Here is a 25,668-nt window from a genome sequence, read left to right on the forward strand (position 1 = left end):
TGAAGACTTAGACCAAGGAGCAAGTGGAACTAATCTTAAAACCAAGACAGCCACCCTTCCAGTTTGTTTGGTGTTTTGTTGTGTTTTTTTTTTTTTGGGGGGGGTGGAGGGGTTTTGGGGTTGTGGACCTCTGCTAAGAAAGCTCAAACAATGCTGTACCAAATACAAATAAGCTATTTCAGATAGAAAAATCTGAAATCTTTTGGCCCTAGCACTGTGCAGAAGTTATCCGTTTTGACAGCTTACCATACTAGCTTCTGTTGCAGCTATTCGATTAAGAACTTTCATCGTATTTGTCCGTGCAACAGGCTTGAAACTGTTGGATTTCATTTACAAAAAAATGAAACAGTTTCCGATTTCTTGCTTACTTCAATGGTGGTTTAATGAGATAAAAGGTCTTACCTAATATTGGGTATACACAGCTCCTCTACAATTTCTGTTGGGAATAGTGACCTCTGGTTGCTGTCTCCACTGAAGTTATCAGAGATTATAAATACAAGGGGACATCTACTTGCACCAACAAATCTCCTGCACTTAAAAATAAGCAGGTGCAGCAAGAATCAAACCCCAGTCTACTGCAAGTGGCTAAAGGTAATCATTAAAAACTTGTTTGCAGCTGACCTGAGAATTTCATGGCAGAATTTCACCTTCCACCACAAGCCCGTCAGTGAGGTGAGAGAACCTCTGTCCTTTACTCAAAACTCGACCCGAGATCCAGAGCCTGGGAACCTAATCCACCTCCAAAGCTAGCTTCCAGAGGTCTTTTCCAGATTAATTATTCTATAACTTAGACAGACCGAATGTGCCCATCTTAAGAGCAGTGACAAAACCACTGTGCTGGAGAATTTTTGCATCAATCACTTATGTGTCCGCTCTGGGTTTTTTTCAAACCAAACCTGGAATCCCGCAGTTATTGCAAATGTACCTCAGGCTGAAGAAGCAAGGTGTCTCAACGGTATTCTGATAAGTGAGCAGGCAGCTGAGGGAATTCTGACTCCAACACCAGTTCTCCTACAAAGGATTTTACAATCTTTAGAGGACTCGGGCGAGGACCTGTAGCCGCTCGAGGCCCTGCACCACTGGGTAGCAGACTGACCCACCGCCTCCCAGTGCTGTGGAAACAGGTGGGTCCTTCAGGCACCCTGGGCACAGCGCTGACACCACGAAGCTCTTCCTACCCCCAAAGCTGCGCTTTTCACTGGACCCTCTGCAGAGCGGGGCTATTAGCTCCTAAGCCGCACCCCGAGCTCACGGCGCGCACACAAAGCTCCCGCAGACCTTGGCGCAGGCAGCCAGCACCCCAGGCCTGCGGGGCCGGAGGGGCCAGCGGGGCCAGAGGGGCCCCAGGACAGGCCGACGTGGCCAGTGGTGTGCGGGAGCGATGCCCAGTTTGGTCCCCATCGCAGCAGCAGCAAAACCAACTTCCCCTCCTGCCCACCCTGCCCTCCGCAGCTGCCGCCCTGTGGATGTGCAGCTGCAGCAGGATCTCCTGCGGGAGGAGGTGCTGCTGACATGGTCCTGGAGCTCCAGGGGCCCTGGGCCAGGTCCCCCAGTGTAATAGGTAACATATTATGCTTTGTTCATTAAAACTGTAGGGGAGGGTATGGATGAAAGACTTATGTGCTCGCAAGGCTTGATAGCTCAACCGAGGGACATCTGGCAAAGTGAACAAGACCCGCAGCTGAGGGGGTTAAGCAATCACATTCTTGCATGAGTTCACCCACAGGGCAACGAGAAAGACCTTCGGCCTTCATCCTTACGACCACCAGCAGGCAGAAGAAGACCCCCAGCAACAAAAGAAGCATGCGCAGAGTATCGCCCTGATTACAACATCACACTGATTGTGACGTTGCGAATACAGGAAATGAGATTGTATATAATGTGCTTATATGAGGCAGAAAGTTGCGAGCCGTTGGCGGAGTGCAGACTCCCCGGCCGCCCAGCGCTGCCTTTGCTCTTGTTCACTTGCTAAAATAATAAAATTCACATTGGATTTTGACACTTTAAATTGTCCGTGTCTTTACCTATCACACCAGCAGGCTGGTGCCACCCCCGGTGGGGCACAGGGCTCAGGGAAAGGCACCAGGAGAAGGGGGAGAAAGCAGCACCCAGAGACTTTGTCAGGCAAATCGGAATTTATCTCCTTTTCTCCAACAAAGAGTCGATGGAGCCCCACTAGCGCCACCGGCGGGGCGGCCTCTTGCGGGACGGGGGAGAGTCTTGGGGGCTGCGGGCCCTCCTCTTTGGGGGGCGCCGGGGCCTTGCGGGCGAGCGGTCCCTGCACCGGCCAGGAGCGGAGGGGCTGCAGCTGCAGGCCTGGGCAGAGGGACCTGCTGCCACTGGCTCCTCCTGGGGCTGCTCCTGCTCTGCAGGGTCAGGTGCAGATGGGGAGCAGCTGGGACCCCCATGGAGGGTGGCCTCCGATGTGCTGTTTTGGTCCTCCGCATCGGATCCTGCACGGCTGCTGGAGGAGGCCAGGTGGGAGGTGGGAGTCCCCCGGCGGGAGCTGGTGGAGCTGGAGGAGCTGGTGGAGCTGGAGTGGGAGGAGCTGGAGCTGGAGGAGGTGGAGCTGGCTGCAGGGCTGCCGTCCTCCTCCTCAGCAGCATGGGAGCGCAGCAGCCTCTGGGCCTCCTCGCTGCACTGGGACACAATGACATTGATGGTGCCATGAACCAGCCATTCTGTGTGTTCCTCGAGGTAATGCTCCAGCATCCTGAACATGACATACCCATCTGGGCCGTAGAGGCACAGGGCTTTCAGGACTAAGCTCTCTGCAGTCCGTACGTTCCACCACCACGCCCCATATATTGCCTCCAGCTCCTGGCGTAGCCACGGCAGCACGGGATTGAGGAGATGCTGTTGTCCTCGGAAAAGTTCTGCCCAGACCTCGGGCAGGATGCCACCCACGGCCTCTGGTCCCGCAACCCCCTGCTCAGCTGGGGACAGTATCTCCTGTGGAGAAGATGGAGGGGACACCCCCACAGGGCGAGGGGGGCTGCTTTCGGCTGGGGGGCTGGGAGCTCTTCCTGCCCTGCTGCTGGCATCTGCCGGCTCTTCGGGGGATGTCATGGCACCATACTGCAGATGGTAGTTTCGTCCCCGCACAGAAAACCCGACAGTCTCCATCAGTCCTCTGCAGACTGGGCACTCTGGTTGCACCAGTGCCCAGCGCATGATGCAGCCCAGGCAGAACTGATGGCGACAGGGCATCACGCAAGCGACGTCGTCTCGCGCGTCGAAGCAGATGGGGCAGCTCCACTCCGTCTCTGTGTCCATGTTGCTGCTCTGTGGCGGGTTGCAGCGAGCTGAGGCTGAGGAACTGCTCCCCTCACCGGCACCGGTGCTGCCTAAGGGTGTTGTGTGCTGCGAAACGGAGAGGCCTCGGTCACTCGCTGTCCCGGGGAGGGGAGGAAGAAATTCCCAGGCCCCTCAGAAGGACGCCCTCCCGGCTCCCCGAGCTCAGCGTCCTCCCCACAGCCACCCCAGAGCAATGTTTCCCCACACAGCTCAGCTCACCTCTGCTGCTGTAGGCACGCCTTGCGGTGCCCGGCTGCCTGCACCAGGCAGGGCTGGGAAGACTCACACAGCAGATGGCTCTGGGACGGGCACCGAGAGCTGCTGATGGTAGCCCCCAAAGCACCACCCAGCACCGTGACAAGCCCTGGCTTGACTCTCCAGATCTGCCTCGCAGGCACACTCGGCAGCAGTCCAGGCACGAGCCAGACTGGGCCAGGCTCTGCCAGCCCCCCCAAGATAAGCAGCGAGGGACGTGAGGTCACAGTCCATTGTTCAATGATGTCACAGTCCACCGCCAGGTGATGGCACCGTCTGCCACACTGCGACATCACAATGGCCCGTCAGACCCCGTGGCACTTGCACCTTCCTTGCACATTCTTCCTCTGTGGAATCTACTGCCTGTGCTTTTTGAGTATTCCACCTATACTGGCTCTTAAAGGAGAGCAAAGAGGACGTATTTCTACAGAGAGGACCTCCCCAGTTTCCATGGTGTCACCCTGCATCTACAAACAAAGCTAACGGCAAACCTCAAGCAATAATTTTAACGACGTGTGCCGGTACCCTTATTTCTCTGTATAGATGGTTAATTAAAGTTTTGCCACAGGACCTTCAGAAAACGAAAACAGGGTAATGGAAGGTGAAGGGAGCACACAAGCGAAGGAGCACAATGCAGTGCTACAGTGGTTTGGGAAGGAGGAAGAAAGGACTGTGGTGTGACCCCCTCCGTGCCCAGTGAAGGTGTCCAGCTCCTAAACTGATTATCAATGTTTACAGGTATGCTGCAGACTAAACTAACGGCATAAGGAAGCATACAATTAATTTGTAAAGTTACAAACATTTTGGCTTAGATGAGGGAGACTGCAGAGAAACACACCGCTAGGGACGTTTTCTTCCTTCACTAGCAATCAAAATGGCTTTTCATACAACTGTTGAGGAAATGGGTGGTTCTTGGGTAACAAAGCCTTGACCTTACAGGACACCATTTCACAGTCAAACTTGGAAGCAATACCACAGCGATAAGTACGAGAAGCTTTGTCGCATGCCCTGTCGCAGATTGTCAAGGGAAGATCTCACGTCATGATGTACCTTGAAGGTGCTTCTCTAGGAAAGGGTTCTTTTCCTCAATGCGTTGAGAGAGAAACTCTTACTTTCTTTGAGAAAAGAGAGAAGTCAAGTTTACCTCTCAAAATGTCTTTTCAGCGGTAGCCTCCCAATGTCTTGGATAAAAGCAATCTGAGCAGAGAACAAAGAGTCACCAGTTTCACATGGGTAGATCATAAGGCACATACAATTAAACATACAGGGAAACAAATAATTCCTAAGTTAGGTCAAGTATTCTCGTACACAAAGGATTTTACAATCTTTAGAGGACTCGGGTGAGGACCTGTAGCTGCGCGCGGCTTTCTGAGAGGCAGCCTTTGCGTCTTTGAGCAGCAAGAGGGTTTACCACCTTTCTACATGTCCTGGGCATCTGCTGATGTGTCCCTGTCCCCTTGCAGGACCGCAAGATGATGAGTATTGTGGCGTTCGTGGGCAAAAGCAATTTTAGCCGGATCAGTCAAGTGTGTGCTGGCTCCTGCAGAGGCCGGGCAAAGCCTTGGGCGGCTCCCACCACTGGAGGTGTCTGGGCTGAAGACGGAAGGCTGGCTCAGCCGGCTGGGTTCTGCCTTCGCAAAGCAGGCAGGCGGTGCTTGCCCTCCCCACGCCGTGACTCCCGGGTGCCCGGCCCTCAGCTCTGATGCCTGATGTGTCGGAGGCTCAGCCCGGCCCGGCTTCACGCCCGGCTGATCTGCACTCTTCACTGCAGACAGGCTGGGGCGCAACGGCCCACGAGACACGGCCCAGAGCAGCGGCCTGGGCTCAGCAGCACCTGCGAGAAGTACTGGCCCGAGCCAGGCTTTGGGGTGCCGTGGGCCCTTCTCCTTGGCCACGGAGCTGAGGCCCTTTCTTCTGTGTCCTTTAGCAAGGGGGAGAAGATGAGGCTGTTGGAGCGCCCTGGGAAGGCCCAGCGACCGCCAGCCGCACGAGGAAGCTGCAAGCAGCCCCGGAGAGCCCAGCGGCAGGGGCCTTAGGCATCACAGCAGACGCCCTTCTCAACGGGAGAGCCGTCAGCAGCGGGTGGCAGGGCCGAGGAGTGCCTCTGCAGACGGGAACCCGCCAAATAAAGGCTGCTGGTGCCTGTGCCCAGCCAGAGTGACCACGCTGCTCCCCGCTTTGATTCAAGCCATCCATTCCTGTGCACGTGCAGGTTTGTATGTGCCGTCTTTGCTGAGTGAAATAAATCACAAACGACTCGGCAGCTCCAGCGCACCGACAGCAACGTGAGCCGGATCCTGGTCTTGCTCACGCGTCACTCACGGATTCGGCAGCAAAGTGCCAGCTGCAGATTCTTTGTGACTGCCTGTGATGTGTGATGTCACAACGGGCTGTCCACCCCCGTGGCGCTCACACCTCCGCACACACGTCTGGGGCTAGCGCAGCACCACTTTCAACTTCCAGTGTTTCATACCAGTCACCAAGTCTTGGCCGTGTCTTCCCTTCAACATCTATGTGAGGACATTTCCTTGCACTTCACTTTCTCCAGCCTCCCACCAAACTAAACAGCCCTAATTACTTTCTTCCCCCCTGGGGACAAAGGTGGGTGGGGCCGCGAGGTGGCCTGTGACGTCACAGTGGGACACCCGCACCACAGCAACAACTCTCTCTCCCCACCGTGCCCCCGGCCACACTCCCGGCAACGCCCGGGCAACACCGGGGGGCTGCTCTCGCCAGCGCTCTGCTCCGCAGGAGCTGCCCTGCTGCCAGGAGGCGAGGGGAGGCCGCGGGAGAGCGCTGGAGGCCGGCACGCTTGCGGAAGTGGCAAGGAGGAGGAGGAGAGGAGCAGAGGGGTTTTAGGACAAGCACTTCTTTCCCAGCGGCTGCAGTGCAGGGAGAGGAAGAGGATGACGTACCTGCTCTTTAACCCCTTGGGGCCCAACGACCTCCCAACCCTCAAGGAGCTCACCACCAGCGGTAAGGCCCTGGAGGGAGGGCCCTTGCAGGAGCTCTGTCGGAGCCAAGATGAAGTGGAGATGAGCTGTGGAAAACCTGAGGCTGGGGCTGTGGTGGTGGTCTTCTGGAGGGGACTGGCGGCTGCAAGAAGAGCCCTGCCTGATGGTGCCCTGGGGCTCGAGGGCGGCTTTGGTAGCCCAGGCCTCTTAACCGCTGCCCGTGTCAAAGGGCGGGATCCCCTTCCCCAAAACACTCCTGATGCCTGCCTTTCCTTCCCAGGCTTGTCCTGGGCACAGGATGGGCTTTGTGGAGGCTGGGGGCGGTCCAGAACGCAGCTGGGCAGCCCCGGCGGTGCGAGTGTTTGCTCAGGGCAAGGGGGCGCTTGAGTGCACTCCACTGTCGCCTCTGTGGGGAGGGGAGGGGGGTGCCGGGCGGCTGGCCATTGCCGACTCAGAGCACGGCATGCCTTTCCTTTGCTTTCCAGAAATCTGCAGAGTCTGGGCTACCACGTCTCTGTACATCTGGAGACAGCTCTTGCAGAAGAGGGTGAGCAAACGAACCTCCTGCCCGTGCTCCATCCTGCCCCCTGGGGCATCCGGAGCGGGTCACAAAGCGCCATCCCCGGGGCCATGCCAGTCATCTGGCAGCCTTCCCGCCTCTGCGCAGCCCTGACAACGCTCCCTCCTCCTGCTTGCATTTTCAGGCGGTGGACATCGGAATTGGGACATTTGCCCTTGTGCCAGCCTGCGCCACGGTGGGAGAGGACCAGGTTTTGCCTGTTGAGAGACCCGTGTTCCAGCCGTGCAGGTTTCTGAAGAACTTTTACAAGCTCAAGTGTACCAAGACCGAAATTCCTGGTAAGACGACAGGTGCATCCCCTGCACAGCCCTTGCATTTGCCTTGGTGCCGACATCTCTGTGACATGGCCGAGCAAAGGCTCTTGCGACCTGGAGAGCGATGAGCGGGGGAGCGGGGGCACATGGTCGTCCACCCAGCACCTTGACCCTCCCTGGGGAGCCAGCCTCATCTCCCCAGCTCACCCTATGCTCCAGCTGGTTGCTGGCAGCAGGAGGCAAAGCTTCTCTTTGCCTCCTCCTGACCATCAGGTCCTTTCTGGACACGCGGCTGAAGCCAAAATGGCCTCTGGCAGAGCGTTGCCTGAGTGCTGGCCACTGACGGCACCTAGTCTGGGAGTCGGCTGAACTGCGGTGGCAGTGACTTGGTTGCTTTGCGCTTGTTTCCTAGACGTGACACCACTTGTTCAGCTCGACTTTGAGGAGATTGCTGCAGACATCCACTTCCAACAAAAAATCGTGGAGCGGTGCATACATGAGACCCTGCTTTTCTTCGCTGGGGCCCTCCGAGACAACAAGGAGGTGGAATTTTCCTTCAAGGGCATTGGCATCCTTGCTGTGCGAAGAAAAGTGGTCAGCATGACCTTCTTTGATGACTGCCTCCTGGAGCTGGATACGACAGGGAACATGCTGGCAGCTCTTCTCGGGGTGAGCTTGTCATTTCTCCGGGGCTGCTCCTCTTGGCTCCATGGCAATGCTGTCAAAGCTCTCCCCAGCCCCTTTCTCTTGCCTGCCGTCGTCACCTGCCGCGGCCCCTGGCCTAGACACCTGCTCCATGAGCTAGGCCAAGGCTCGGTAGCACCTCAGCCCCTTTGAGGCAGGGGCTAATGACGTCAAGGGAGAAGGCGGCGTGCGGCTTTCTGAGAGGCAGCCTTTGCGTCTTTGAGCAGCAAGAGGGTTTACCGCCTTTCTACGTGCCCTGGGCATCTGCTGATGTGTCCCTGTCCCCTTGCAGGACCGCAAGATGATGAGTATTGTGGCCTTCGCGGGCAAAGACAATTTTAGCCGGATCAGTCAAGACGGGGTCATCACGCTGCCAAGGTGAGCAGGGTGGCTTCTGCAGCCCCTGGCTGGTCGAGGCAGCAGCAGCTGCTCAGCCCCTGCTGTGGAGGTACCCTCTTGCCAAGGCCCCTCTCCTGCTGGGCTTAGGCAAGCGCATCTCCTTCCCCGGAGAGCTTCCCTGTCTGCCCGCTGCTCGTTCCTGCCCAGCTTGGAGAGTGCAGGTGAAGCAGCCAGTCTGCTCCTGATGGGCCCTGAGAGAGTGAGAGAGGCAGGAGGGTTTGCAGGGGCAGCAAGGAGGGCGTGTGCTGCCATCATCAGCTTTCTGGCAGGAAGGCCAGGCAAGCACCGTCAGAAGCTGAGGGAGGCCGTGGGGCCCCTCCGGTCCCACAGAGAGCTGTGTCCTCCAAGAACTTGGCAGTGGCTCCCAAAGATGCCTGCCAGAAGCTTATGAGCATCACCTGCCAGGGAAGCGCGGTGCCCTTTTGCCTAGCTGGTGCCTTCTTGTTTCCAGGTTTGCACTTGAGACCCCCAACTCAGCATCGGGCCCTGGCATTTCTGTGAAGCCCAGGACAGAGTTGGCGCCTGGGGGCAGGGGTGCCCACAGAGGTAATGTCCCAGCTGAGGAGTGCTGGCAGGGGGCTGTGGGCGCTCCTCTCTGGCCCACAGGCTCCCAAAGACACTGTTGTGCCCTCCTCTTGTCTCCTGCTTGCAGTGAGTGTGCTGGATCCGGTGTCCCTGGCTCAGAGGAGGGTTTCTGCATTCAGACAGCTGGCAAAGGAAGGCGAGCGGGCTAAAGCCAAGGAAGCTGGCCGAGCCAGGTGAGCCTGCTGGCGGAGCAGTGTGGTGGGGGGGCGCAGGGGCACCCGGTGCCCTTGTTGTAGTATGCGCGAGCGGCGTCCATTGGCCGGGGTTTCTGTGCTGATGCCGAAAGGCCCCGGAGACCTTGTGCTGCCGGACATGTGCTCCTCCTGCCGAACCGGCTGGTGGTGCCGGAGCCGGGGGGAAGGCTGCATGCCCGTCCTGGAGCAACAGGCTCAGACTGGGCTCCCACAAGCTCAGCCTGTGTTGCCTCTTTAGATTCCTGCCAGTAATCCAGCAGAAGTCCCAGGAGAAGCTCAGCAAACCTCCAGCTCGGCCGCACTTGCGGCTCCCTGCGTCTGTTCTGCAGCCCTCAGGAACGGTACGCCCTAGGGATTTGCCAGCCCCGTGTCACATTTTGGGCTCTGGGCCGGGGCACAAGGGGCAGCAGGACCTGCCCATCGTCCCAGCCCCCCTGCCCTGCCCAAGCCCAAGGAGACTAACGCTGCGTGTGGTGTGTGTGTGGCCTCCAGAGAACGAGCTCCCTCCACACTGAGAGGGAAGAAAACCAGCTCCGGCTGCACATGGCATTCAAGCGCCAAGAGGTGGAAGCAGAAGTGTGGCGCCAGTACCATGCCAGCAGAACTGGGCAGAAGGTGGAGCTAGGCCAGGTACGGCATGCACTTCACAGCCCCCTGGAAAAGGGTGTTTCTCCTTCCCCATCCCCTGGGAGGGCTGCAGGGAAGGTCTCCCGGCAGCGCTGTGGCCAACTGGCCAGGCAGGGGTCTTCCGTCTGCCTGCTGCCCTGCACATTGCCCTGCAGGAGGAGCTGTTCCTAGGGCCCCAGGCCAAAGCGTGCAGTTGGCGGTGGCATGAGCGGTCTGTTTCGTGCCCAGACCTCTCTCTGGGGGGGTCAGCACCGCTGCCTTGAAGACTAAGCCAAGCCTGCGCAAGCCGCTCGCCTCGGCTGAAGCCTTGCGAGCAGCCCCAGCCACTGGTGGCACTGCTTTAGGAGAGGCTCTTCTGCCTTTGCAGAGCCGTTGCCGCTACCTGTTTGAGGACCCCGATCGCCCTCCCCACCTCCTGAGAAAGGCCTATGCCGAGCAGCTGAGGGAGAGGCTAAAGGAGAAGGAGACATGCCAAAGCACTGCAAGGCAGAGAGACACAGAGGGGTGGGCAGAGCTGCACCACCTGGGGAACGCACTGGAAGTGTAAGTGTGTGCTGGCTCCTGCAGAGGCCGGGCAAAGCCTTGGGCGGCTCCCACCACTGGAGGTGTCTGGGCTGAAGACGGAAGGCTGGCTCAGCCGGCTGGGTTCTGCCTTCGCAAAGCAGGCAGGCGGTGCTTGCCCTCCCCACGCCGTGACTCCCGGGTGCCCGGCCCTCAGCTCTGATGCCTGATGTGTCGGAGGCTCAGCCCGGCCCGGCTTCACGCCCGGCTGATCTGCACTCTTCACTGCAGACAGGCTGGGGCGCAACGGCCCACGAGACACGGCCCAGAGCAGCGGCCTGGGCTCAGCAGCACCTGCGAGAAGTACTGGCCCGAGCCAGGCTTTGGGGTGCCGTGGGCCCTTCTCCTTGGCCACGGAGCTGAGGCCCTTTCTTCTGTGTCCTTTAGCAAGGGGGAGAAGATGAGGCTGTTGGAGCGCCCTGGGAAGGCCCAGCGACCGCCAGCCGCACGAGGAAGCTGCAAGCAGCCCCGGAGAGCCCAGCGGCAGGGGCCTTAGGCATCACAGCAGACGCCCTTCTCAACGGGAGAGCCGTCAGCAGCGGGTGGCAGGGCCGAGGAGTGCCTCTGCAGACGGGAACCTGCCAAATAAAGGCTGCTGGTGCCTGTGCCCAGCCAGAGTGACCACGCTGCTCCCCGCTTTGATTCAAGCCATCCATTCCTGTGCACGTGCAGGTTTGTATGTGCCGTCTTTGCTGAGTGAAATAAATCACAAACGACTCGGCAGCTCCAGCGCACCGACAGCAACGTGAGCCGGATCCTGGTCTTGCTCACGCGTCACTCACGGATTCGGCAGCAAAGTGCCAGCTGCAGATTCTTTGTGACTGCCTGTGATGTGTGATGTCACAACGGGCTGTCCACCCCCGTGGCGCTCACACCTCCGCACACACGTCTGGGGCTAGCGCAGCACCACTTTCAACTTCCAGTGTTTCATACCAGTCACCAAGTCTTGGCCGTGTCTTCCCTTCAACATCTATGTGAGGACATTTCCTTGCACTTCACTTTCTCCAGCCTCCCACCAAACTAAACAGCCCTAATTACTTTCTTCCCCCCTGGGGACAAAGGTGGGTGGGGCCGCGAGGTGGCCTGTGACGTCACAGTGGGACACCCGCACCACAGCAACAACTCTCTCTCCCCACCGTGCCCCCGGCCACACTCCCGGCAACGCCCGGGCAACACCGGGGGGCTGCTCTCGCCAGCGCTCTGCTCCGCAGGAGCTGCCCTGCTGCCAGGAGGCGAGGGGAGGCCGCGGGAGAGCGCTGGAGGCCGGCACGCTTGCGGAAGTGGCAAGGAGGAGGAGGAGAGGAGCAGAGGGGTTTTAGGACAAGCACTTCTTTCCCAGCGGCTGCAGTGCAGGGAGAGGAAGAGGATGACGTACCTGCTCTTTAACCCCCTGGGGCCCAACGACCTCCCAACCCTCAAGGAGCTCACCACCAGCGGTAAGGCCCTGGAGGGAGGGCCCTTGCAGGAGCTCTGTCGGAGCCAAGATGAAGTGGAGACGAGCTGTGGAAAACCTGAGGCTGGGGCTGTGGTGGTGGTCTTCTGGAGGGGACTGGCGGCTGCAAGAAGAGCCCTGCCTGATGGTGCCCTGGGGCTCGAGGGCGGCTTTGGTAGCCCAGGCCTCTTAACCGCTGCCCGTGTCAAAGGGCGGGATCCCCTTCCCCAAAACACTCCTGATGCCTGCCTTTCCTTCCCAGGCTTGTCCTGGGCACAGGATGGGCTTTGTGGAGGCTGGGGGCGGTCCAGAACGCAGCTGGGCAGCCCCGGCGGTGCGAGTGTTTGCTCAGGGCAAGGGGGCGCTTGAGTGCACTCCACTGTCGCCTCTGTGGGGAGGGGAGGGGGGTGCCGGGCGGCTGGCCATTGCCGACTCAGAGCACGGCATGCCTTTCCTTTGCTTTCCAGAAATCTGCAGAGTCTGGGCTACCACGTCTCTGTACATCTGGAGACAGCTCTTGCAGAAGAGGGTGAGCAAACGAACCTCCTGCCCGTGCTCCATCCTGCCCCCTGGGGCATCCGGAGCGGGTCACAAAGCGCCATCCCCGGGGCCATGCCAGTCATCTGGCAGCCTTCCCGCCTCTGCGCAGCCCTGACAACGCTCCCTCCTCCTGCTTGCATTTTCAGGCGGTGGACATCGGAATTGGGACATTTGCCCTTGTGCCAGCCTGCGCCACGGTGGGAGAGGACCAGGTTTTGCCTGTTGAGAGACCCGTGTTCCAGCCGTGCAGGTTTCTGAAGAACTTTTACAAGCTCAAGTGTACCAAGACCGAAATTCCTGGTAAGACGACAGGTGCATCCCCTGCACAGCCCTTGCATTTGCCTTGGTGCCGACATCTCTGTGACATGGCCGAGCAAAGGCTCTTGCGACCTGGAGAGCGATGAGCGGGGGAGCGGGGGCACATGGTCGTCCACCCAGCACCTTGACCCTCCCTGGGGAGCCAGCCTCCTCTCCCCAGCTCACCCTATGCTCCAGCTGGTTGCTGGCAGCAGGAGGCAAAGCTTCTCTTTGCCTCCTCCTGACCATCAGGTCCTTTCTGGACACGCGGCTGAAGCCAAAATGGCCTCTGGCAGAGCGTTGCCTGAGTGCTGGCCACTGACGGCACCTAGTCTGGGAGTCGGCTGAACTGCGGTGGCAGTGACTTGGTTGCTTTGCGCTTGTTTCCTAGACGTGACACCACTTGTTCAGCTCGACTTTGAGGAGATTGCTGCAGACATCCACTTCCAACAAAAAATCGTGGAGCGGTGCATACATGAGACCCTGCTTTTCTTCGCTGGGGCCCTCCGAGACAACAAGGAGGTGGAATTTTCCTTCAAGGGCATTGGCATCCTTGCTGTGCGAAGAAAAGTGGTCAGCATGACCTTCTTTGATGACTGCCTCCTGGAGCTGGATACGACAGGGAACATGCTGGCAGCTCTTCTCGGGGTGAGCTTGTCATTTCTCCGGGGCTGCTCCTCTTGGCTCCATGGCAATGCTGTCAAAGCTCTCCCCAGCCCCTTTCTCTTGCCTGCCGTCGTCACCTGCCGCGGCCCCTGGCCTAGACACCTGCTCCATGAGCTAGGCCAAGGCTCGGTAGCACCTCAGCCCCTTTGAGGCAGGGGCTAATGACGTCAAGGGAGAAGGCGGCGTGCGGTTTTCTGAGAGGCAGCCTTTGCGTCTTTGAGCAGCAAGAGGGTTTACCGCCTTTCTACGTGCCCTGGGCATCTGCTGATGTGTCCCTGTCCCCTTGCAGGACCGCAAGATGATGAGTATTGTGGCCTTCGCGGGCAAAGACAATTTTAGCCGGATCAGTCAAGACGGGGTCATCACGCTGCCAAGGTGAGCAGGGTGGCTTCTGCAGCCCCTGGCTGGTCGAGGCAGCAGCAGCTGCTCAGCCCCTGCTGTGGAGGTACCCTCTTGCCAAGGCCCCTCTCCTGCTGGGCTTAGGCAAGCGCATCTCCTTCCCCGGAGAGCTTCCCTGTCTGCCCGCTGCTCGTTCCTGCCCAGCTTGGAGAGTGCAGGTGAAGCAGCCAGTCTGCTCCTGATGGGCCCTGAGAGAGTGAGAGAGGCAGGAGGGTTTGCAGGGGCAGCAAGGAGGGCGTGTGCTGCCATCATCAGCTTTCTGGCAGGAAGGCCAGGCAAGCACCGTCAGAAGCTGAGGGAGGCCGTGGGGCCCCTCCGGTCCCACAGAGAGCTGTGTCCTCCAAGAACTTGGCAGTGGCTCCCAAAGATGCCTGCCAGAAGCTTATGAGCATCACCTGCCAGGGAAGCGCGGTGCCCTTTTGCCTAGCTGGTGCCTTCTTGTTTCCAGGTTTGCACTTGAGACCCCCAACTCAGCATCGGGCCCTGGCATTTCTGTGAAGCCCAGGACAGAGTTGGCGCCTGGGGGCAGGGGTGCCCACAGAGGTAATGTCCCAGCTGAGGAGTGCTGGCAGGGGGCTGTGGGCGCTCCTCTCTGGCCCACAGGCTCCCAAAGACACTGTTGTGCCCTCCTCTTGTCTCCTGCTTGCAGTGAGTGTGCTGGATCCGGTGTCCCTGGCTCAGAGGAGGGTTTCTGCATTCAGACAGCTGGCAAAGGAAGGCGAGCGGGCTAAAGCCAAGGAAGCTGGCCGAGCCAGGTGAGCCTGCTGGCGGAGCAGTGTGGTGGGGGGGCGCAGGGGCACCCGGTGCCCTTGTTGTAGTATGCGCGAGCGGCGTCCATTGGCCGGGGTTTCTGTGCTGATGCCGAAAGGCCCCGGAGACCTTGTGCTGCCGGACATGTGCTCCTCCTGCCGAACCGGCTGGTGGTGCCGGAGCCGGGGGGAAGGCTGCATGCCCGTCCTGGAGCAACAGGCTCAGACTGGGCTCCCACAAGCTCAGCCTGTGTTGCCTCTTTAGATTCCTGCCAGTAATCCAGCAGAAGTCCCAGGAGAAGCCGACAGAGCTCAGCAAACCTCCAGCTCGGCCGCACTTGCGGCTCCCTGCGTCTGTTCCGCAGCCCTCAGGAACGGTACGCCCTAGGGATTTGCCAGCCCCGTGTCACATTTTGGGCTCTGGGCCGGGGCACAAGGGGCAGCAGGACCTGCCCATCGTCCCAGCCCCCCTGCCCTGCCCAAGCCCAAGGAGACTAACGCTGCGTGTGGTGTGTGTGTGGCCTCCAGAGAACGAGCTCCCTCCACACTGAGAGGGAAGAAAACCAGCTCCGGCTGCACATGGCATTCAAGCGCCAAGAGGTGGAAGCAGAAGTGTGGCGCCAGTACCAGGCCAGCAGAACTGGGCAGAAGGTGGAGCTAGGCCAGGTACGGCATGCACTTCACAGCCCCCTGGAAAAGGGTGTTTCTCCTTCCCCATCCCCTGGGAGGGCTGCAGGGAAGGTCTCCCGGCAGCGCTGTGGCCAACTGGCCAGGCAGGGGTCTTCCGTCTGCCTGCTGCCTTGCAGATTGCCCTGCAGGAGGAGCTGTTCCTAGGGCCCCAGGCCAAAGCGTGCAGTTGGCGGTGGCATGAGCGGTCTGTTTCGTGCCCAGACCTCTCTTTGGGGGGGTCAGCACCGCTGCCTTGAAGACTAAGCCAAGCCTGCGCAAGCCGCTCGCCTCGGCTGAAGCCTTGCGAGCAGCCCCAGCCACTGGTGGCACTGCTTTAGGAGAGGCTCTTCTGCCTTTGCAGAGCCGTTGCCGCTACCTGTTTGAGGACCCCGATCGCCCTCCCCACCTCCTGAGAAAGGCCTATGCCGAGCAGCTGAGGGAGAGGCTAAAGGAGAAGGAGACATGCCAAAGCACTGCAAGGCAGAGAGACACAGAGGGGCGGGCAGAGCTGCACCACCTGGAGACCGCACTGGAAGTGTAAGTGTGTGCTGGCTCCTGCAGAGGCCGGGCAAAGCCTTGGGCGGCTCCCACCACTGGAGGTGTCTGGGCTGAAGACGGAAGGCTGGCTCAGCCGGCTGGGTTCTGCCTTCCCAAAGCAGGCAGGCGGTGCTTGCCCTCCCCACGCCGTGACTCCCGGGTGCCCGGCCCTCAGCTCTGATGCCTGATGTGTCGGAGGCTCAGCCCGGCCCGGCTTCACGCCCGGCTGATCTGCACTCTTCACTGCAGACAGGCTGGGGCGCAACGGCCCACGAGACACGGCCCAGAGCAGCGGCCTGGGCTCAGCAGCACCTGCGAGAAGTACTGGCCCGAGCCAGGCTTTGGGGTGCCGTGGGCCCTTCTCCTTGGCCACGGAGCTGAGGCCCTTTCTTCTGTGTCCTTTAGCAAGGGGGAGAAGATGAGGCTGTTGGAGCGCCCTGGGAAGGCCCAGCGACCGCCAGCCGCACGAGGAAGCTGCAAGCAGCCCCGGAGAGCCCAGCGGCAGGGGCCTTAGGCATCACAGCAGATGCCCTTCTCAACGGGAGAGCCGTCAGCAGCGGGTGGCAGGGCCGAGGAGTGCCTCTGCAGACGGGAACCCGCCAAATAAAGGCTGCTGGTGCCTGTGCCCAGCCAGAGTGACCACGCTGCTCCCCGCTTTGATTCAAGCCATCCATTCCTGTGCACGTGCAGGTTCGTATGTGCCGTCTTTGCTGAGTGAAATATATCACAAGCGACTCCGCAGCGCCAGCGCACCGACAGCAACGTGAGCCGGATCCTGGCCTTGCTCACGCGTCCCTCACGGATTCGGCAGCAAAGTGCCAGCTGCAGATTCTTTGTGACTGCCTTTGCGAGAGGCAAAATGAGAGACATGCAAGAGCAATGGAAAACTGAGTTTGTGGCTTTGCAGTTTTAGGAGTTAAAATGCACTTTAAAGAGCAAGCCAAGTCATCTTTTTTCACCTGCTACTGAGGAGACCTATGTAGAAGTTGAAAAGAATATGATGAACCAGGACTCAGTCATCCCTGCTTTATAATCTGCTTTAGAACTAGACCGGGTCAGGGCTGAGGTGACAGACGAAAGAAAGCGTGAAAGCGCTAGCCACCTGCATGGTTTTCACTTTAATTGGGACCCAGAGGCCGTACCACATTGCCAGGTAGAGATGGATTATCTTGAAGGACGGGTTTAGGTATTGCAGCTACTCCCATTTCACTTCAGGTGATGTACCGGTTTAAGTGCATTGCTGGTTTTGGGCCCGTTGGTTTATTTTGTCCAGCTTCCACGTTGATATTCCTTCCACAAAATCCAAATCCTGCCTAGCAATGCTCAAAGCAGTTCTGTGCTTATAAACTGGATGCCCATTCTCAGCGCCAACTGACACTACATTTGCATAACTCCTTACTCTGATTTCACCAAAATATACCTAGGTAAGGTGTAGGGCTTCTTAAGAGTTCTGGGCACCTGGCAACCCCTTGGTTTCTGAAAAGGCTGTATTTGAAACAAATGCCTGCAACAGTTTCTTCCCCTGATTCTACTGGAGAAATTCTCCGCACCTCTTCATACCTCCTCTTACTAGAGGCCTTTGCTGGAAAAGCCGAGCCTTGACTGGCAGCTAACCTCATCATTAGCAGCACATCCCCAGAGCAAATTTCATTTTTGACTCTACTTCTCTGAAACAAGCTATTGTCTTAGGAAACAACGTTTGCTTGATCGCCGAGGCATTAGAGAAGGGGGAAAGTACTACAACTTTATTGCCGCCTCTGACTGGCTTTACTCTTTTCTTCCACCCCTTGTCAAACCCACGCAGTTAACACAGTTTTGGTAGCCTCAGTCCAACTCAGAGCTGCGGGCAGTAACAAAGTCGGTGAATTACTGCCTGGCCCACAAAACATCTGGCAGGCAAGCAGTCTAATGAATCAGAAAGCCTGCATCGTGGCCACTTGGTGTGACTGCCCAGTCTCCCTGCGCTGCCCTCAGGCTGGCGAGTCCTAGAAAGGTCTTGGTGCTGGATCTTTTCTGTTCCTGCTGGCAGCGACAAGTCTCCCTACCACTGCCCTGAAGAAGTACTGACGGGGCCTGACGGATCTGAGTGCTTTGCGGGGCCTGAGGGGCCTGACGGGCCCGATCGATCTGAGGGGCCCCGCAACCGCCCGCTGCTCCGACCGGTGCGGGGCACGCGTGCAGCTCGCGTCGGCCGTCCTGATTGGCTCCGGCGCGCCGGACACCTCTCGCGGTGAAGCGAAGCGGGAACAGCTCCTGGCGGCTAACGGCCGGCTGCCCACAAGATGGCGCTCGCGGGCTGAGGCGCAGGGCCCGGTGCTCGCACAGCGCTCAGAACACCATCATTCAGGTGGACAAGACCTTTAAAGGCGCCCAGGCCAACCGTTGACCTAAGGCTGCCGAGTCCACCGCCACACCCTGTCCCCGAGAGACACACCTGCATGTCTTTTAGAGACTTCCAGGGATGGTGACTCCCCCACTTCCCTGTGCAGCCTGTCCCAATGCTTGACAACCCTTTCGGGGAAGGAATTTTTCCGGGTGTCCAACCTAAACTTCCCCTGGCACAACTTGAGGCCATTTCCTCTTGTCCTATCACTTGTTACTTGGGAGAAAAGACGGCTCCCACCTCACTACAGCCTCCTTTCAGGAGTGGAGAGAGCGATAAGGTCTCCCCTCAGCCTCCTCTTCTCCAGGCTAAACAGCCCCGGTTCCCTCAGCCTCTCCTCATAAGACCTGTTCTCCAGGCCCCTCACCAGCTTCGTTGCCCTTCTCTGGACACGCTCCAGCCCCTCAACGTCCTTCTTGCAGTGAGGGGCCCAAAACTGCACACAGGATTCGGGGTGTGGCCTCACCAGCGCTAAGTCCAGAGGCACAATCACTTCCCTACTGCTGCTGGCCACCCTCTTTCTGATACAGGCCAGGGTGCTGTTGGACTTCTTAGCCACTTGGGCACACTGCCGGCTCATTTTTGTTCTCCTTCCATCATGTTCATTCTCTTTCTCCTGACTGGTCTTACTAGTTTCAACCTAGTCATTTTAAAGAAGAAGCCAGTAATCCAGCAGAAGTCCCAGGAGAAGCCGACAGAGCTCAGCAAACCTCCAGCTCGGCCGCACTTGCGGCTCCCTGCGAGTGTTCCGCAGCCCTCAGGAACGGTACGCCCTAGGGATTTGCCAGCCCCGTGTCACATTTTGGGCTCTGGGCCGGGGCACAAGGGGCAGCAGGACCTGCCCATCGTCCCAGCCCCCCTGCCCTGCCCAAGCCCAAGGAGACTAACGCTGCGTGTGGTGTGTGTGTGGCCTCCAGAGAACGAGCTCCCTCCACACTGAGAGGGAAGAAAGCCAGCTCCGGCTGCACATGGCATTCAAGCGCCAAGAGGTGGAAGCAGAAGTGTGGCGCCAGTACCAGGCCAGCAGAACTGGGCAGAAGGTGGAGCTAGGCCAGGTACAGCATGCACTTCACAGCCCCCTGGAAAAGGGTGTTTCTCCTTCCCCATCCCCTGGGAGGGCTGCAGGGAAGGTCTCCCGGCAGCGCTGCGGCCAACTGGCCAGGCAGGGGTCTTCCGTCTGCCTGCTGCCTTGCAGATTGCCCTGCAGGAGGAGCTGTTCCTAGGGCCCCAGGCCAAAGCGTGCAGTTGGCGGTGGCATGAGTGGTCAGTTTCGTGCCCAGACCTCTCTCTGGGGGGGTCAGCACCGCTGCCTTGAAGACTAAGCCAAGCCTGCGCAAGCCTCTCGCCTCGGCTGAAGCCTTGCGAGCAGCCCCAGCCACTGGTGGCACTGCTTTAGGAGAGGCTCTTCTGCCTTTGCAGAGCCGTTGCCGCTACCTGTTTGAGGACCCCGATCGCCCTCCCCACCTCCTGAGAAAGGCCTATGCCGAGCAGCTGAGGGAGAGGCTAAAGGAGAAGGAGACATGCCAAAGCACTGCAAGGCAGAGAGACACAGAGGGGCGGGCAGAGCTGCACCACCTGGAGACCGCACTGGAAGTGTAAGTGTGTGCTGGCTCCTGCAGAGGCCGGGCAAAGCCTTGGGCGGCTCCCACCACTGGAGGTGTCTGGGCTGAAGACGGAAGGCTGGCTCAGCCGGCTGGGTTCTGCCTTCCCAAAGCAGGCAGGTGGTGCTTGCCCTCCCCACGCCGTGACTCCCGGGTGCCCGGCCCTCAGCTCTGATGCCTGATGTGTCGGAGGCTCAGCCCGGCCCGGCTTCACGCCCGGCTGATCTGCACTCTTCACTGCAGACAGGCTGGGGCGCAACGGCCCACGAGACACGGCCCAGAGCAGCGGCCTGGGCTCAGCAGCACCTGCGAGAAGTACTGGCCCGAGCCAGGCTTTGGGGTGCCGTGGGCCCTTCACCTTGGCCACGGCGCCGAGGCCCTTTCTTCTGTGTCCTTTAGCAAGGGGGAGAAGATGAGGCTGTTGGAGCGCCCTGGGAAGGCCCAGCGACCGCCAGCCGCACGAGGAAGCTGCAAGCAGCCCCGGAGAGCCCAGCGGCAGGGGCCTTAGGCATCACAGCAGACGCCCTTCTCAACGGGAGAGCCGTCAGCAGCGGGTGGCAGGGCCGAGGAGTGCCTCTGCAGACGGGAACCTGCCAAATAAAGGCTGCTGGTGCCTGTGCCCAGCCAGAGTGACCACGCTGCTCCCCGCTTTGATTCAAGCCATCCATTCCTGTGCACGTGCAGGTTCGTATGTGCCGTCTTTGCTGAGTGAAATAAATCACAAGCGACTCCGCAGCGCCAGCGCACCGACAGCAACGTGAGCCGGATCCTGGCCTTGCTCACGCGTCACTCACGGATTCGGCAGCAAAGTGCCAATTGCAGATTCTTTGTGACTGCCTGTGATGTGTGATGTCACAACGGGCTGTCCACCCCCGTGGCGCTCGCACCTCCGCACACACGTCTGGGGCTAGCGCAGCACCACTTTCAACTTCCAGTGTTTCATACCAGTCACCAAGTCTTGGCCGTGTCCTCCCTTCAACATCTATGTGAGGACATTTCCTTGCACTTCACTTTCTCCAGCCTCCCACCAAACTAAACAGCCCTAACTACTTTCTTCCCCCCTGGGGACAAAGGTGGGTGGGGCCGCGAGGTGGCCTGTGACGTCACAGTGGGACACCCGCACCACAGCAACAACTCTCTCTCCCCACCGTGCCCCCGACCACACTCCCAGCGAGGCCCGGGCAACGCCACGGGGCTGCTCTCACCATCGCTCTGCTCCGCAGGAGCTGCCCTGCTGCCAGGAGGCGAGGGGAGGCCGCGGGAGAGCGCTGGAGGCCAGCACGCTTGCGGAAGTGGCAAGGAGGAGGAGGAGAGGAGCAGAGGGGTTTTAGGACAAGCACTTCTTTCCCAGCGGCTGCAGTGCAGGGAGAGGAAGAGGATGAAGTACCTGCTCTTTAACCCCTTGGGGCCCAACGACCTCCCAACCCTCAAGGAGCTCACCACCAGCGGTAAGGCCCTGGAGGGAGGGCCCTTGCAGGAGCTCTGTCGGAGCCAAGATGAAGTGGAGACGAGCTGTGGAAAACCTGAGGCTGGGGCTGTGGTGGTGGTCTTCTGGAGGGGACTGGCGGCTGCAAGAAGAGCCCTGCCTGATGGTGCCCTGGGGCTCGAGGGCGGCTTTGGTAGCCCAGGCCTCTTAACCGCTGCCCGTGTCAAAGGGCGGGATCCCCTTCCCCAAAACACTCCTGATGCCTGCCTTTCCTTCCCAGGCTTGTCCTGGGCACAGGATGGGCTTTGTGGAGGCTGGGGGCGGTCCAGAACGCAGCTGGGCAGCCCCGGCGGTGCGAGTGTTTGCTCAGGGCAAGGGGGCGCTTGAGTGCACTCCACTGTCGCCTCTGTGGGGAGGGGAGGGGGGTGCCGGGCGGCTGGCCATTGCCGACTCAGAGCACGGCATGCCTTTCCTTTGCTTTCCAGAAATCTGCAGAGTCTGGGCTACCGCGTCTAGGTACATCTGGAGACAGCTCTTGCAGAAGAGGGTGAGCAAACGAACCTCCTGCCCGTGCTCCATCCTGCCCCCTGGGGCATCCGGAGCGGGTCACAAAGCGCCATCCCCGGGGCCATGCCAGTCATCTGGCAGCCTTCCCGCCTCTGCGCAGCCCTGACAACGCTCCCTCCTCCTGCTTGCATTTTCAGGCGGTGGACATCGGAATTGGGACATTTGCCCTTGTGCCAGCCTGCGCCACGGTGGGAGAGGACCAGGTTTTGCCTGTTGAGAGACCCGTGTTCCAGCCGTGCAGGTTTCTGAAGAACTTTTACAAGCTCAAGTGTACCAAGACCGAAATTCCTGGTAAGACAACAGGTGCATCCCCTGCACAGCCCTTGCATTTGCCTTGGTGCCGACATCTCTGTGACATGGCCGAGCGAAGGCTCTTGCGACCTGGAGAGCGATGAGCGGGGGAGCGGGGGCACATGGTCGTCCACCCAGCACCTTGACCCTCCCTGGGGAGCCAGCCTCCTCTCCCCAGCTCACCCTATGCTCCAGCTGGTTGCTGGCAGCAGGAGGCAAAGCTTCTCTTTGCCTCCTCCTGACCATCAGGTCCTTTCTGGACACGCGGCTGAAGCCAAAATGGCCTCTGGCAGAGCGTTGCCTGAGTGCTGGCCACTGACGGCACCTAGTCTGGGAGTCAGCTGAACTGCGGTGGCAGTGACTTGGTTGCTTTGTGCTTGTTTCCTAGACGAGACACCACTTGTTCAGCTCGACTTTGAGGAGATTGCTGCAGACATCCACTTCCAACAAAAAATCGTGGAGCGGTGCATACATGAGACCCTGCTTTTCTTCGCTGGGGCCCTCCGAGACAACAAGGAGGTGGAATTCTCCTTCAATGGCTTTGGCATCCTTGCTGTGCGAAGAAAAGTGGTCAGCATGACCTTCTTTGATGACTGCCTCCTGGAGCTGGATACGACAGGGAACATGCTGGCAGCTCTTCTCGGGGTGAGCTTGTCATTTCTCCGGGGCTGCTCCTCTTGGCTCCATGGCAATGCTGTCAAAGCTCTCCCCAGTCCCTTTCTCTTGCCTGCCGTCGTCACCTGCCGCGGCCCCTGGCCTAGACACCTGCTCCATGAGCTAGGCCAAGGCTCGGTAGCACCTCAGCCCCTTTGAGGCAGGGGCTAATGACATCAAGGGAGAAGGCGGCGTGCGGCTTTCTGAGAGGCAGCCTTTGCGTCTTTGAGCAGCAAGAGGGTTTACCGCCTTTCTACGTGCCCTGGGCATCTGCTGATGTGTCCCTGTCCCCTTGCAGGACCGCAAGATGATGAGTATTGTGGCCTTCGCGGGCAAAGACAATTTTAGCCGGATCAGTCAAGACGGGGTCATCACGCTGCCAAGGTGAGCAGGGTGGCTTCTGCAGCCCCTGGCTGGTCGAGGCAGCAGCAGCTGCTCAGCCCCTGCTGTGGAAGTACCCTCCTGCCGAGGCCCCTCTCCTGCTGGGCTTAGGCAAGTGCATCTCCTTCCCCGGAGAGCTTCCCTGTCTGCCCGCTGCTTGTTCCTGCCCAGCTTGGAGAGTGCAGGTGAAGCAGCCAGTCTGCTCCTGATGGGCCCTGAGAGAGTGAGAGAGGCAGGAGGGTTTGCAGGGGCAGCAAGGAGGGCGTGTGCTGCCCTCATCAGCTTTCTGGCAGGAAGGCCAGGCAAGCACCGTCAGAAGCTGAGGGAGGCCGTGGGGCCCCTCCGGTCCCACAGAGAGCTGTGTCCTCCAAGAACTTGGCAGTGGCTCCCAAAGATGCCTGCCAGAAGCTTATGAGCATCACCTCCCAGGGAGGCGCGGTGCCCTTTTGCCTAGCTGGTGCCTTCTTGTTTCCAGGTTTGCACTTGAGATCCCCAACTCAGCATCGGGCCCTGGCATTTCTGTGAAGCCCAGGACAGAGTTGGCGCCTGGGGGCAGGGGTGCCCGCAGAGGTAATGTCCCAGCTGAGGAGTGCTGGCAGGGGGCTGTGGGCGCTCCTCTCTGGCCCACAGGCTCCCAAAGACACTGTTGTGCCCTCCTCTTGTCTCCTGCTTGCAGTGAGTGTGCTGGATCCGGTGTCCCTGGCTCAGAGGAGGGTTTCTGCATTCAGACAGCTGGCAAAGGAAGGCGAGCGGGCTAAAGCCAAGGAAGCTGGCCGAGCCAGGTGAGCCTGCTGGCGGAGCAGTGTGGTGGGGGGGCGCAGGGGCACCCGGTGCCCTTGTTGTAGTATGCGCGAGGGGCGTCCATTGGCCGGGGTGTCTGTGCTGATGCCGAAAGGCCCCGGAGACCTTGTGCTGCCGGACATGTGCTCCTCCTGCCGAACCGGCTGGTGGTGCCGGAGCTGGGGGGGGGAAGGCTGCATGCCCATCCTGGAGCAACAGGCTCAGACTGGGCTCCCACAAGCTCAGCCTGTGTTGCCTCTTTAGATTCCTGCCAGTAATCCAGCAGAAGTCCCAGGAGAAGCCGACGGAGCTCAGCAAACCTCCAGCTCGGTCGCACTTGCGGCTCCCTGCGTGTGTTCCGCAGCCCTCAGGAACGGTACGCCCTAGGGATTTGCCAGCCCCGTGTCACATTTTGGGCTCTGGGCCGGGGCACAAGGGGCAGCAGGACCTGCCCACCGTCCCAGCCCCCCTGCCCTGCCCAAGCCCAAGGAGACTAACGCTGCGTGTGGTGTGTGTGTGGCCTCTAGAGGACGAGCTCCCTCCACACTGAGAGGGAAGAAAACCAGCTCCGGCTGTACATGGCATTCAAGCGCCAAGAGGTGGAAGCAGAAGTGTGGCGCCAGTACCATGCCAGGAGAACTGGGCAGAAGGTGGAGCTAGGCCAGGTACGGCATGCACTTCACAACCCCCTGGAAAAGGGTGTTTCCCCTTCCCCATCCCCTGGGAGGGCTGCAGGGAAGGTCTCCCGGCAGCGCTGTGGCCAACTGGCCAGGCAGGGGTCTTCCGTCTGCCTGCTGCCCTGCACATTGCCCTGCAGGAGGAGCTGTTCCTAGGGCCCCAGGCCAAAGCGTGCAGTTGGCGGTGGCATGAGCGGTCTGTTTCGTGCCCAGACCTCTCTCTGGGGGGGTCAGCACCGCTGCCTTGAAGACTAAGCCAAGCCTGCGCAAGCCGCTCGCCTCGGCTGAAGCCTTGCGAGCAGCCCCAGCCACTGGTGGCACTGCTTTAGGAGAGGCTCTTCTGCCTTTGCAGAGCCGTTGCCGCTACCTGTTTGAGGACCCCGATCGCCCTCCCCACCTCCTGAGAAAGGCCTATGCCGAGCAGCTGAGGGAGAGGCTAAAGGAGAAGGAGACATGCCAAAGCACTGCAAGGCAGAGAGACACAGAGGGGCGGGCAGAGCTGCACCACCTGGAGACCGCACTGGAAGTGTAAGTGTGTGCTGGCTCCTGCAGAGGCCGGGCAAAGCCTTGGGCGGCTCCCACCACTGGAGGTGTCTGGGCTGAAGACGGAAGGCTGGCTCAGCCGGCTGGGTTCTGCCTTCGCAAAGCAGGCAGGCGGTGCTTGCCCTCCCCACGCCGTGACTCCCGGGTGCCCGGCCCTCAGCTCTGATGCCTGATGTGTCGGAGGCTCAGCCCGGCCCGGCTTCACGCCCGGCTGATCTGCACTCTTCACTGCAGACAGGCTGGGGCGCAACGGCCCACGAGACACGGCCCAGAGCAGCGGCCTGGGCTCAGCAGCACCTGCGAGAAGTACTGGCCCGAGCCAGGCTTTGGGGTGCCGTGGGCCCTTCTCCTTGGCTACGGAGCTGAGGCCCTTTCTTCTGTGTCCTTTAGCAAGGGGGAGAAGATGAGGCTGTTGGAGCGCCCTGGGAAGGCCCAGCGACCGCCAGCCGCACGAGGAAGCTGCAAGCAGCCCCGGAGAGCCCAGCGGCAGGGGCCTTAGGCATCACAGCAGACGCCCTTCTCAACGGGAGAGCCGTCAGCAGCGGGTGGCAGGGCCGAGGAGTGCCTCTGCAGACGGGAACCTGCCAAATAAAGGCTGCTGGTGCCTGTGCCCAGCCAGAGTGACCACGCTGCTCCCCGCTTTGATTCAAGCCATCCATTCCTGTGCACGTGCAGGTTCGTATGTG

The 25,668-nt window shown here is 59.8% G+C and overlaps 2 protein-coding genes across 2 annotated transcripts; both read left to right on the top strand.

Moving 5' to 3' along the window:
* Positions 1–4,453: 4,453 nt before the first annotated feature.
* On the top strand, positions 4,454–11,011 carry LOC147413248 (uncharacterized). Its single transcript, XM_086480062.1, has 16 exons — positions 4,454–4,468; positions 5,016–5,078; positions 5,324–5,395; positions 5,480–5,690; positions 6,304–6,528; positions 6,992–7,053; positions 7,211–7,364; positions 7,753–8,009; positions 8,317–8,402; positions 8,875–8,969; positions 9,076–9,181; positions 9,441–9,543; positions 9,695–9,832; positions 10,197–10,372; positions 10,622–10,718; positions 10,778–11,011. The coding sequence occupies exons 1-16, from the start codon at positions 4,454–4,456 to the stop codon at positions 11,009–11,011; spliced, it is 2,094 nt and encodes a 697-aa protein (XP_086336188.1).
* A 745-nt stretch (positions 11,012–11,756) lies between these two features.
* LOC147413249 (uncharacterized) lies at positions 11,757–18,065 on the top strand. Its single transcript, XM_086480063.1, has 14 exons — positions 11,757–11,826; positions 12,290–12,351; positions 12,509–12,662; positions 13,051–13,307; positions 13,615–13,700; positions 14,173–14,267; positions 14,374–14,479; positions 14,739–14,850; positions 15,002–15,139; positions 15,504–15,679; positions 15,933–16,000; positions 16,370–16,442; positions 17,709–17,841; positions 17,916–18,065. Exons 1-14 carry the CDS (start codon positions 11,757–11,759, stop codon positions 18,063–18,065), a joined length of 1,680 nt encoding a protein of 559 aa, XP_086336189.1.
* Positions 18,066–25,668: the final 7,603 nt, after the last annotated feature.

Source organism: Leptosomus discolor, chromosome Z, assembly GCF_034619465.1.
Source record: "Leptosomus discolor isolate bLepDis1 chromosome Z, bLepDis1.hap2, whole genome shotgun sequence".
Lineage (NCBI taxonomy): Eukaryota > Metazoa > Chordata > Aves > Leptosomiformes > Leptosomidae > Leptosomus > Leptosomus discolor.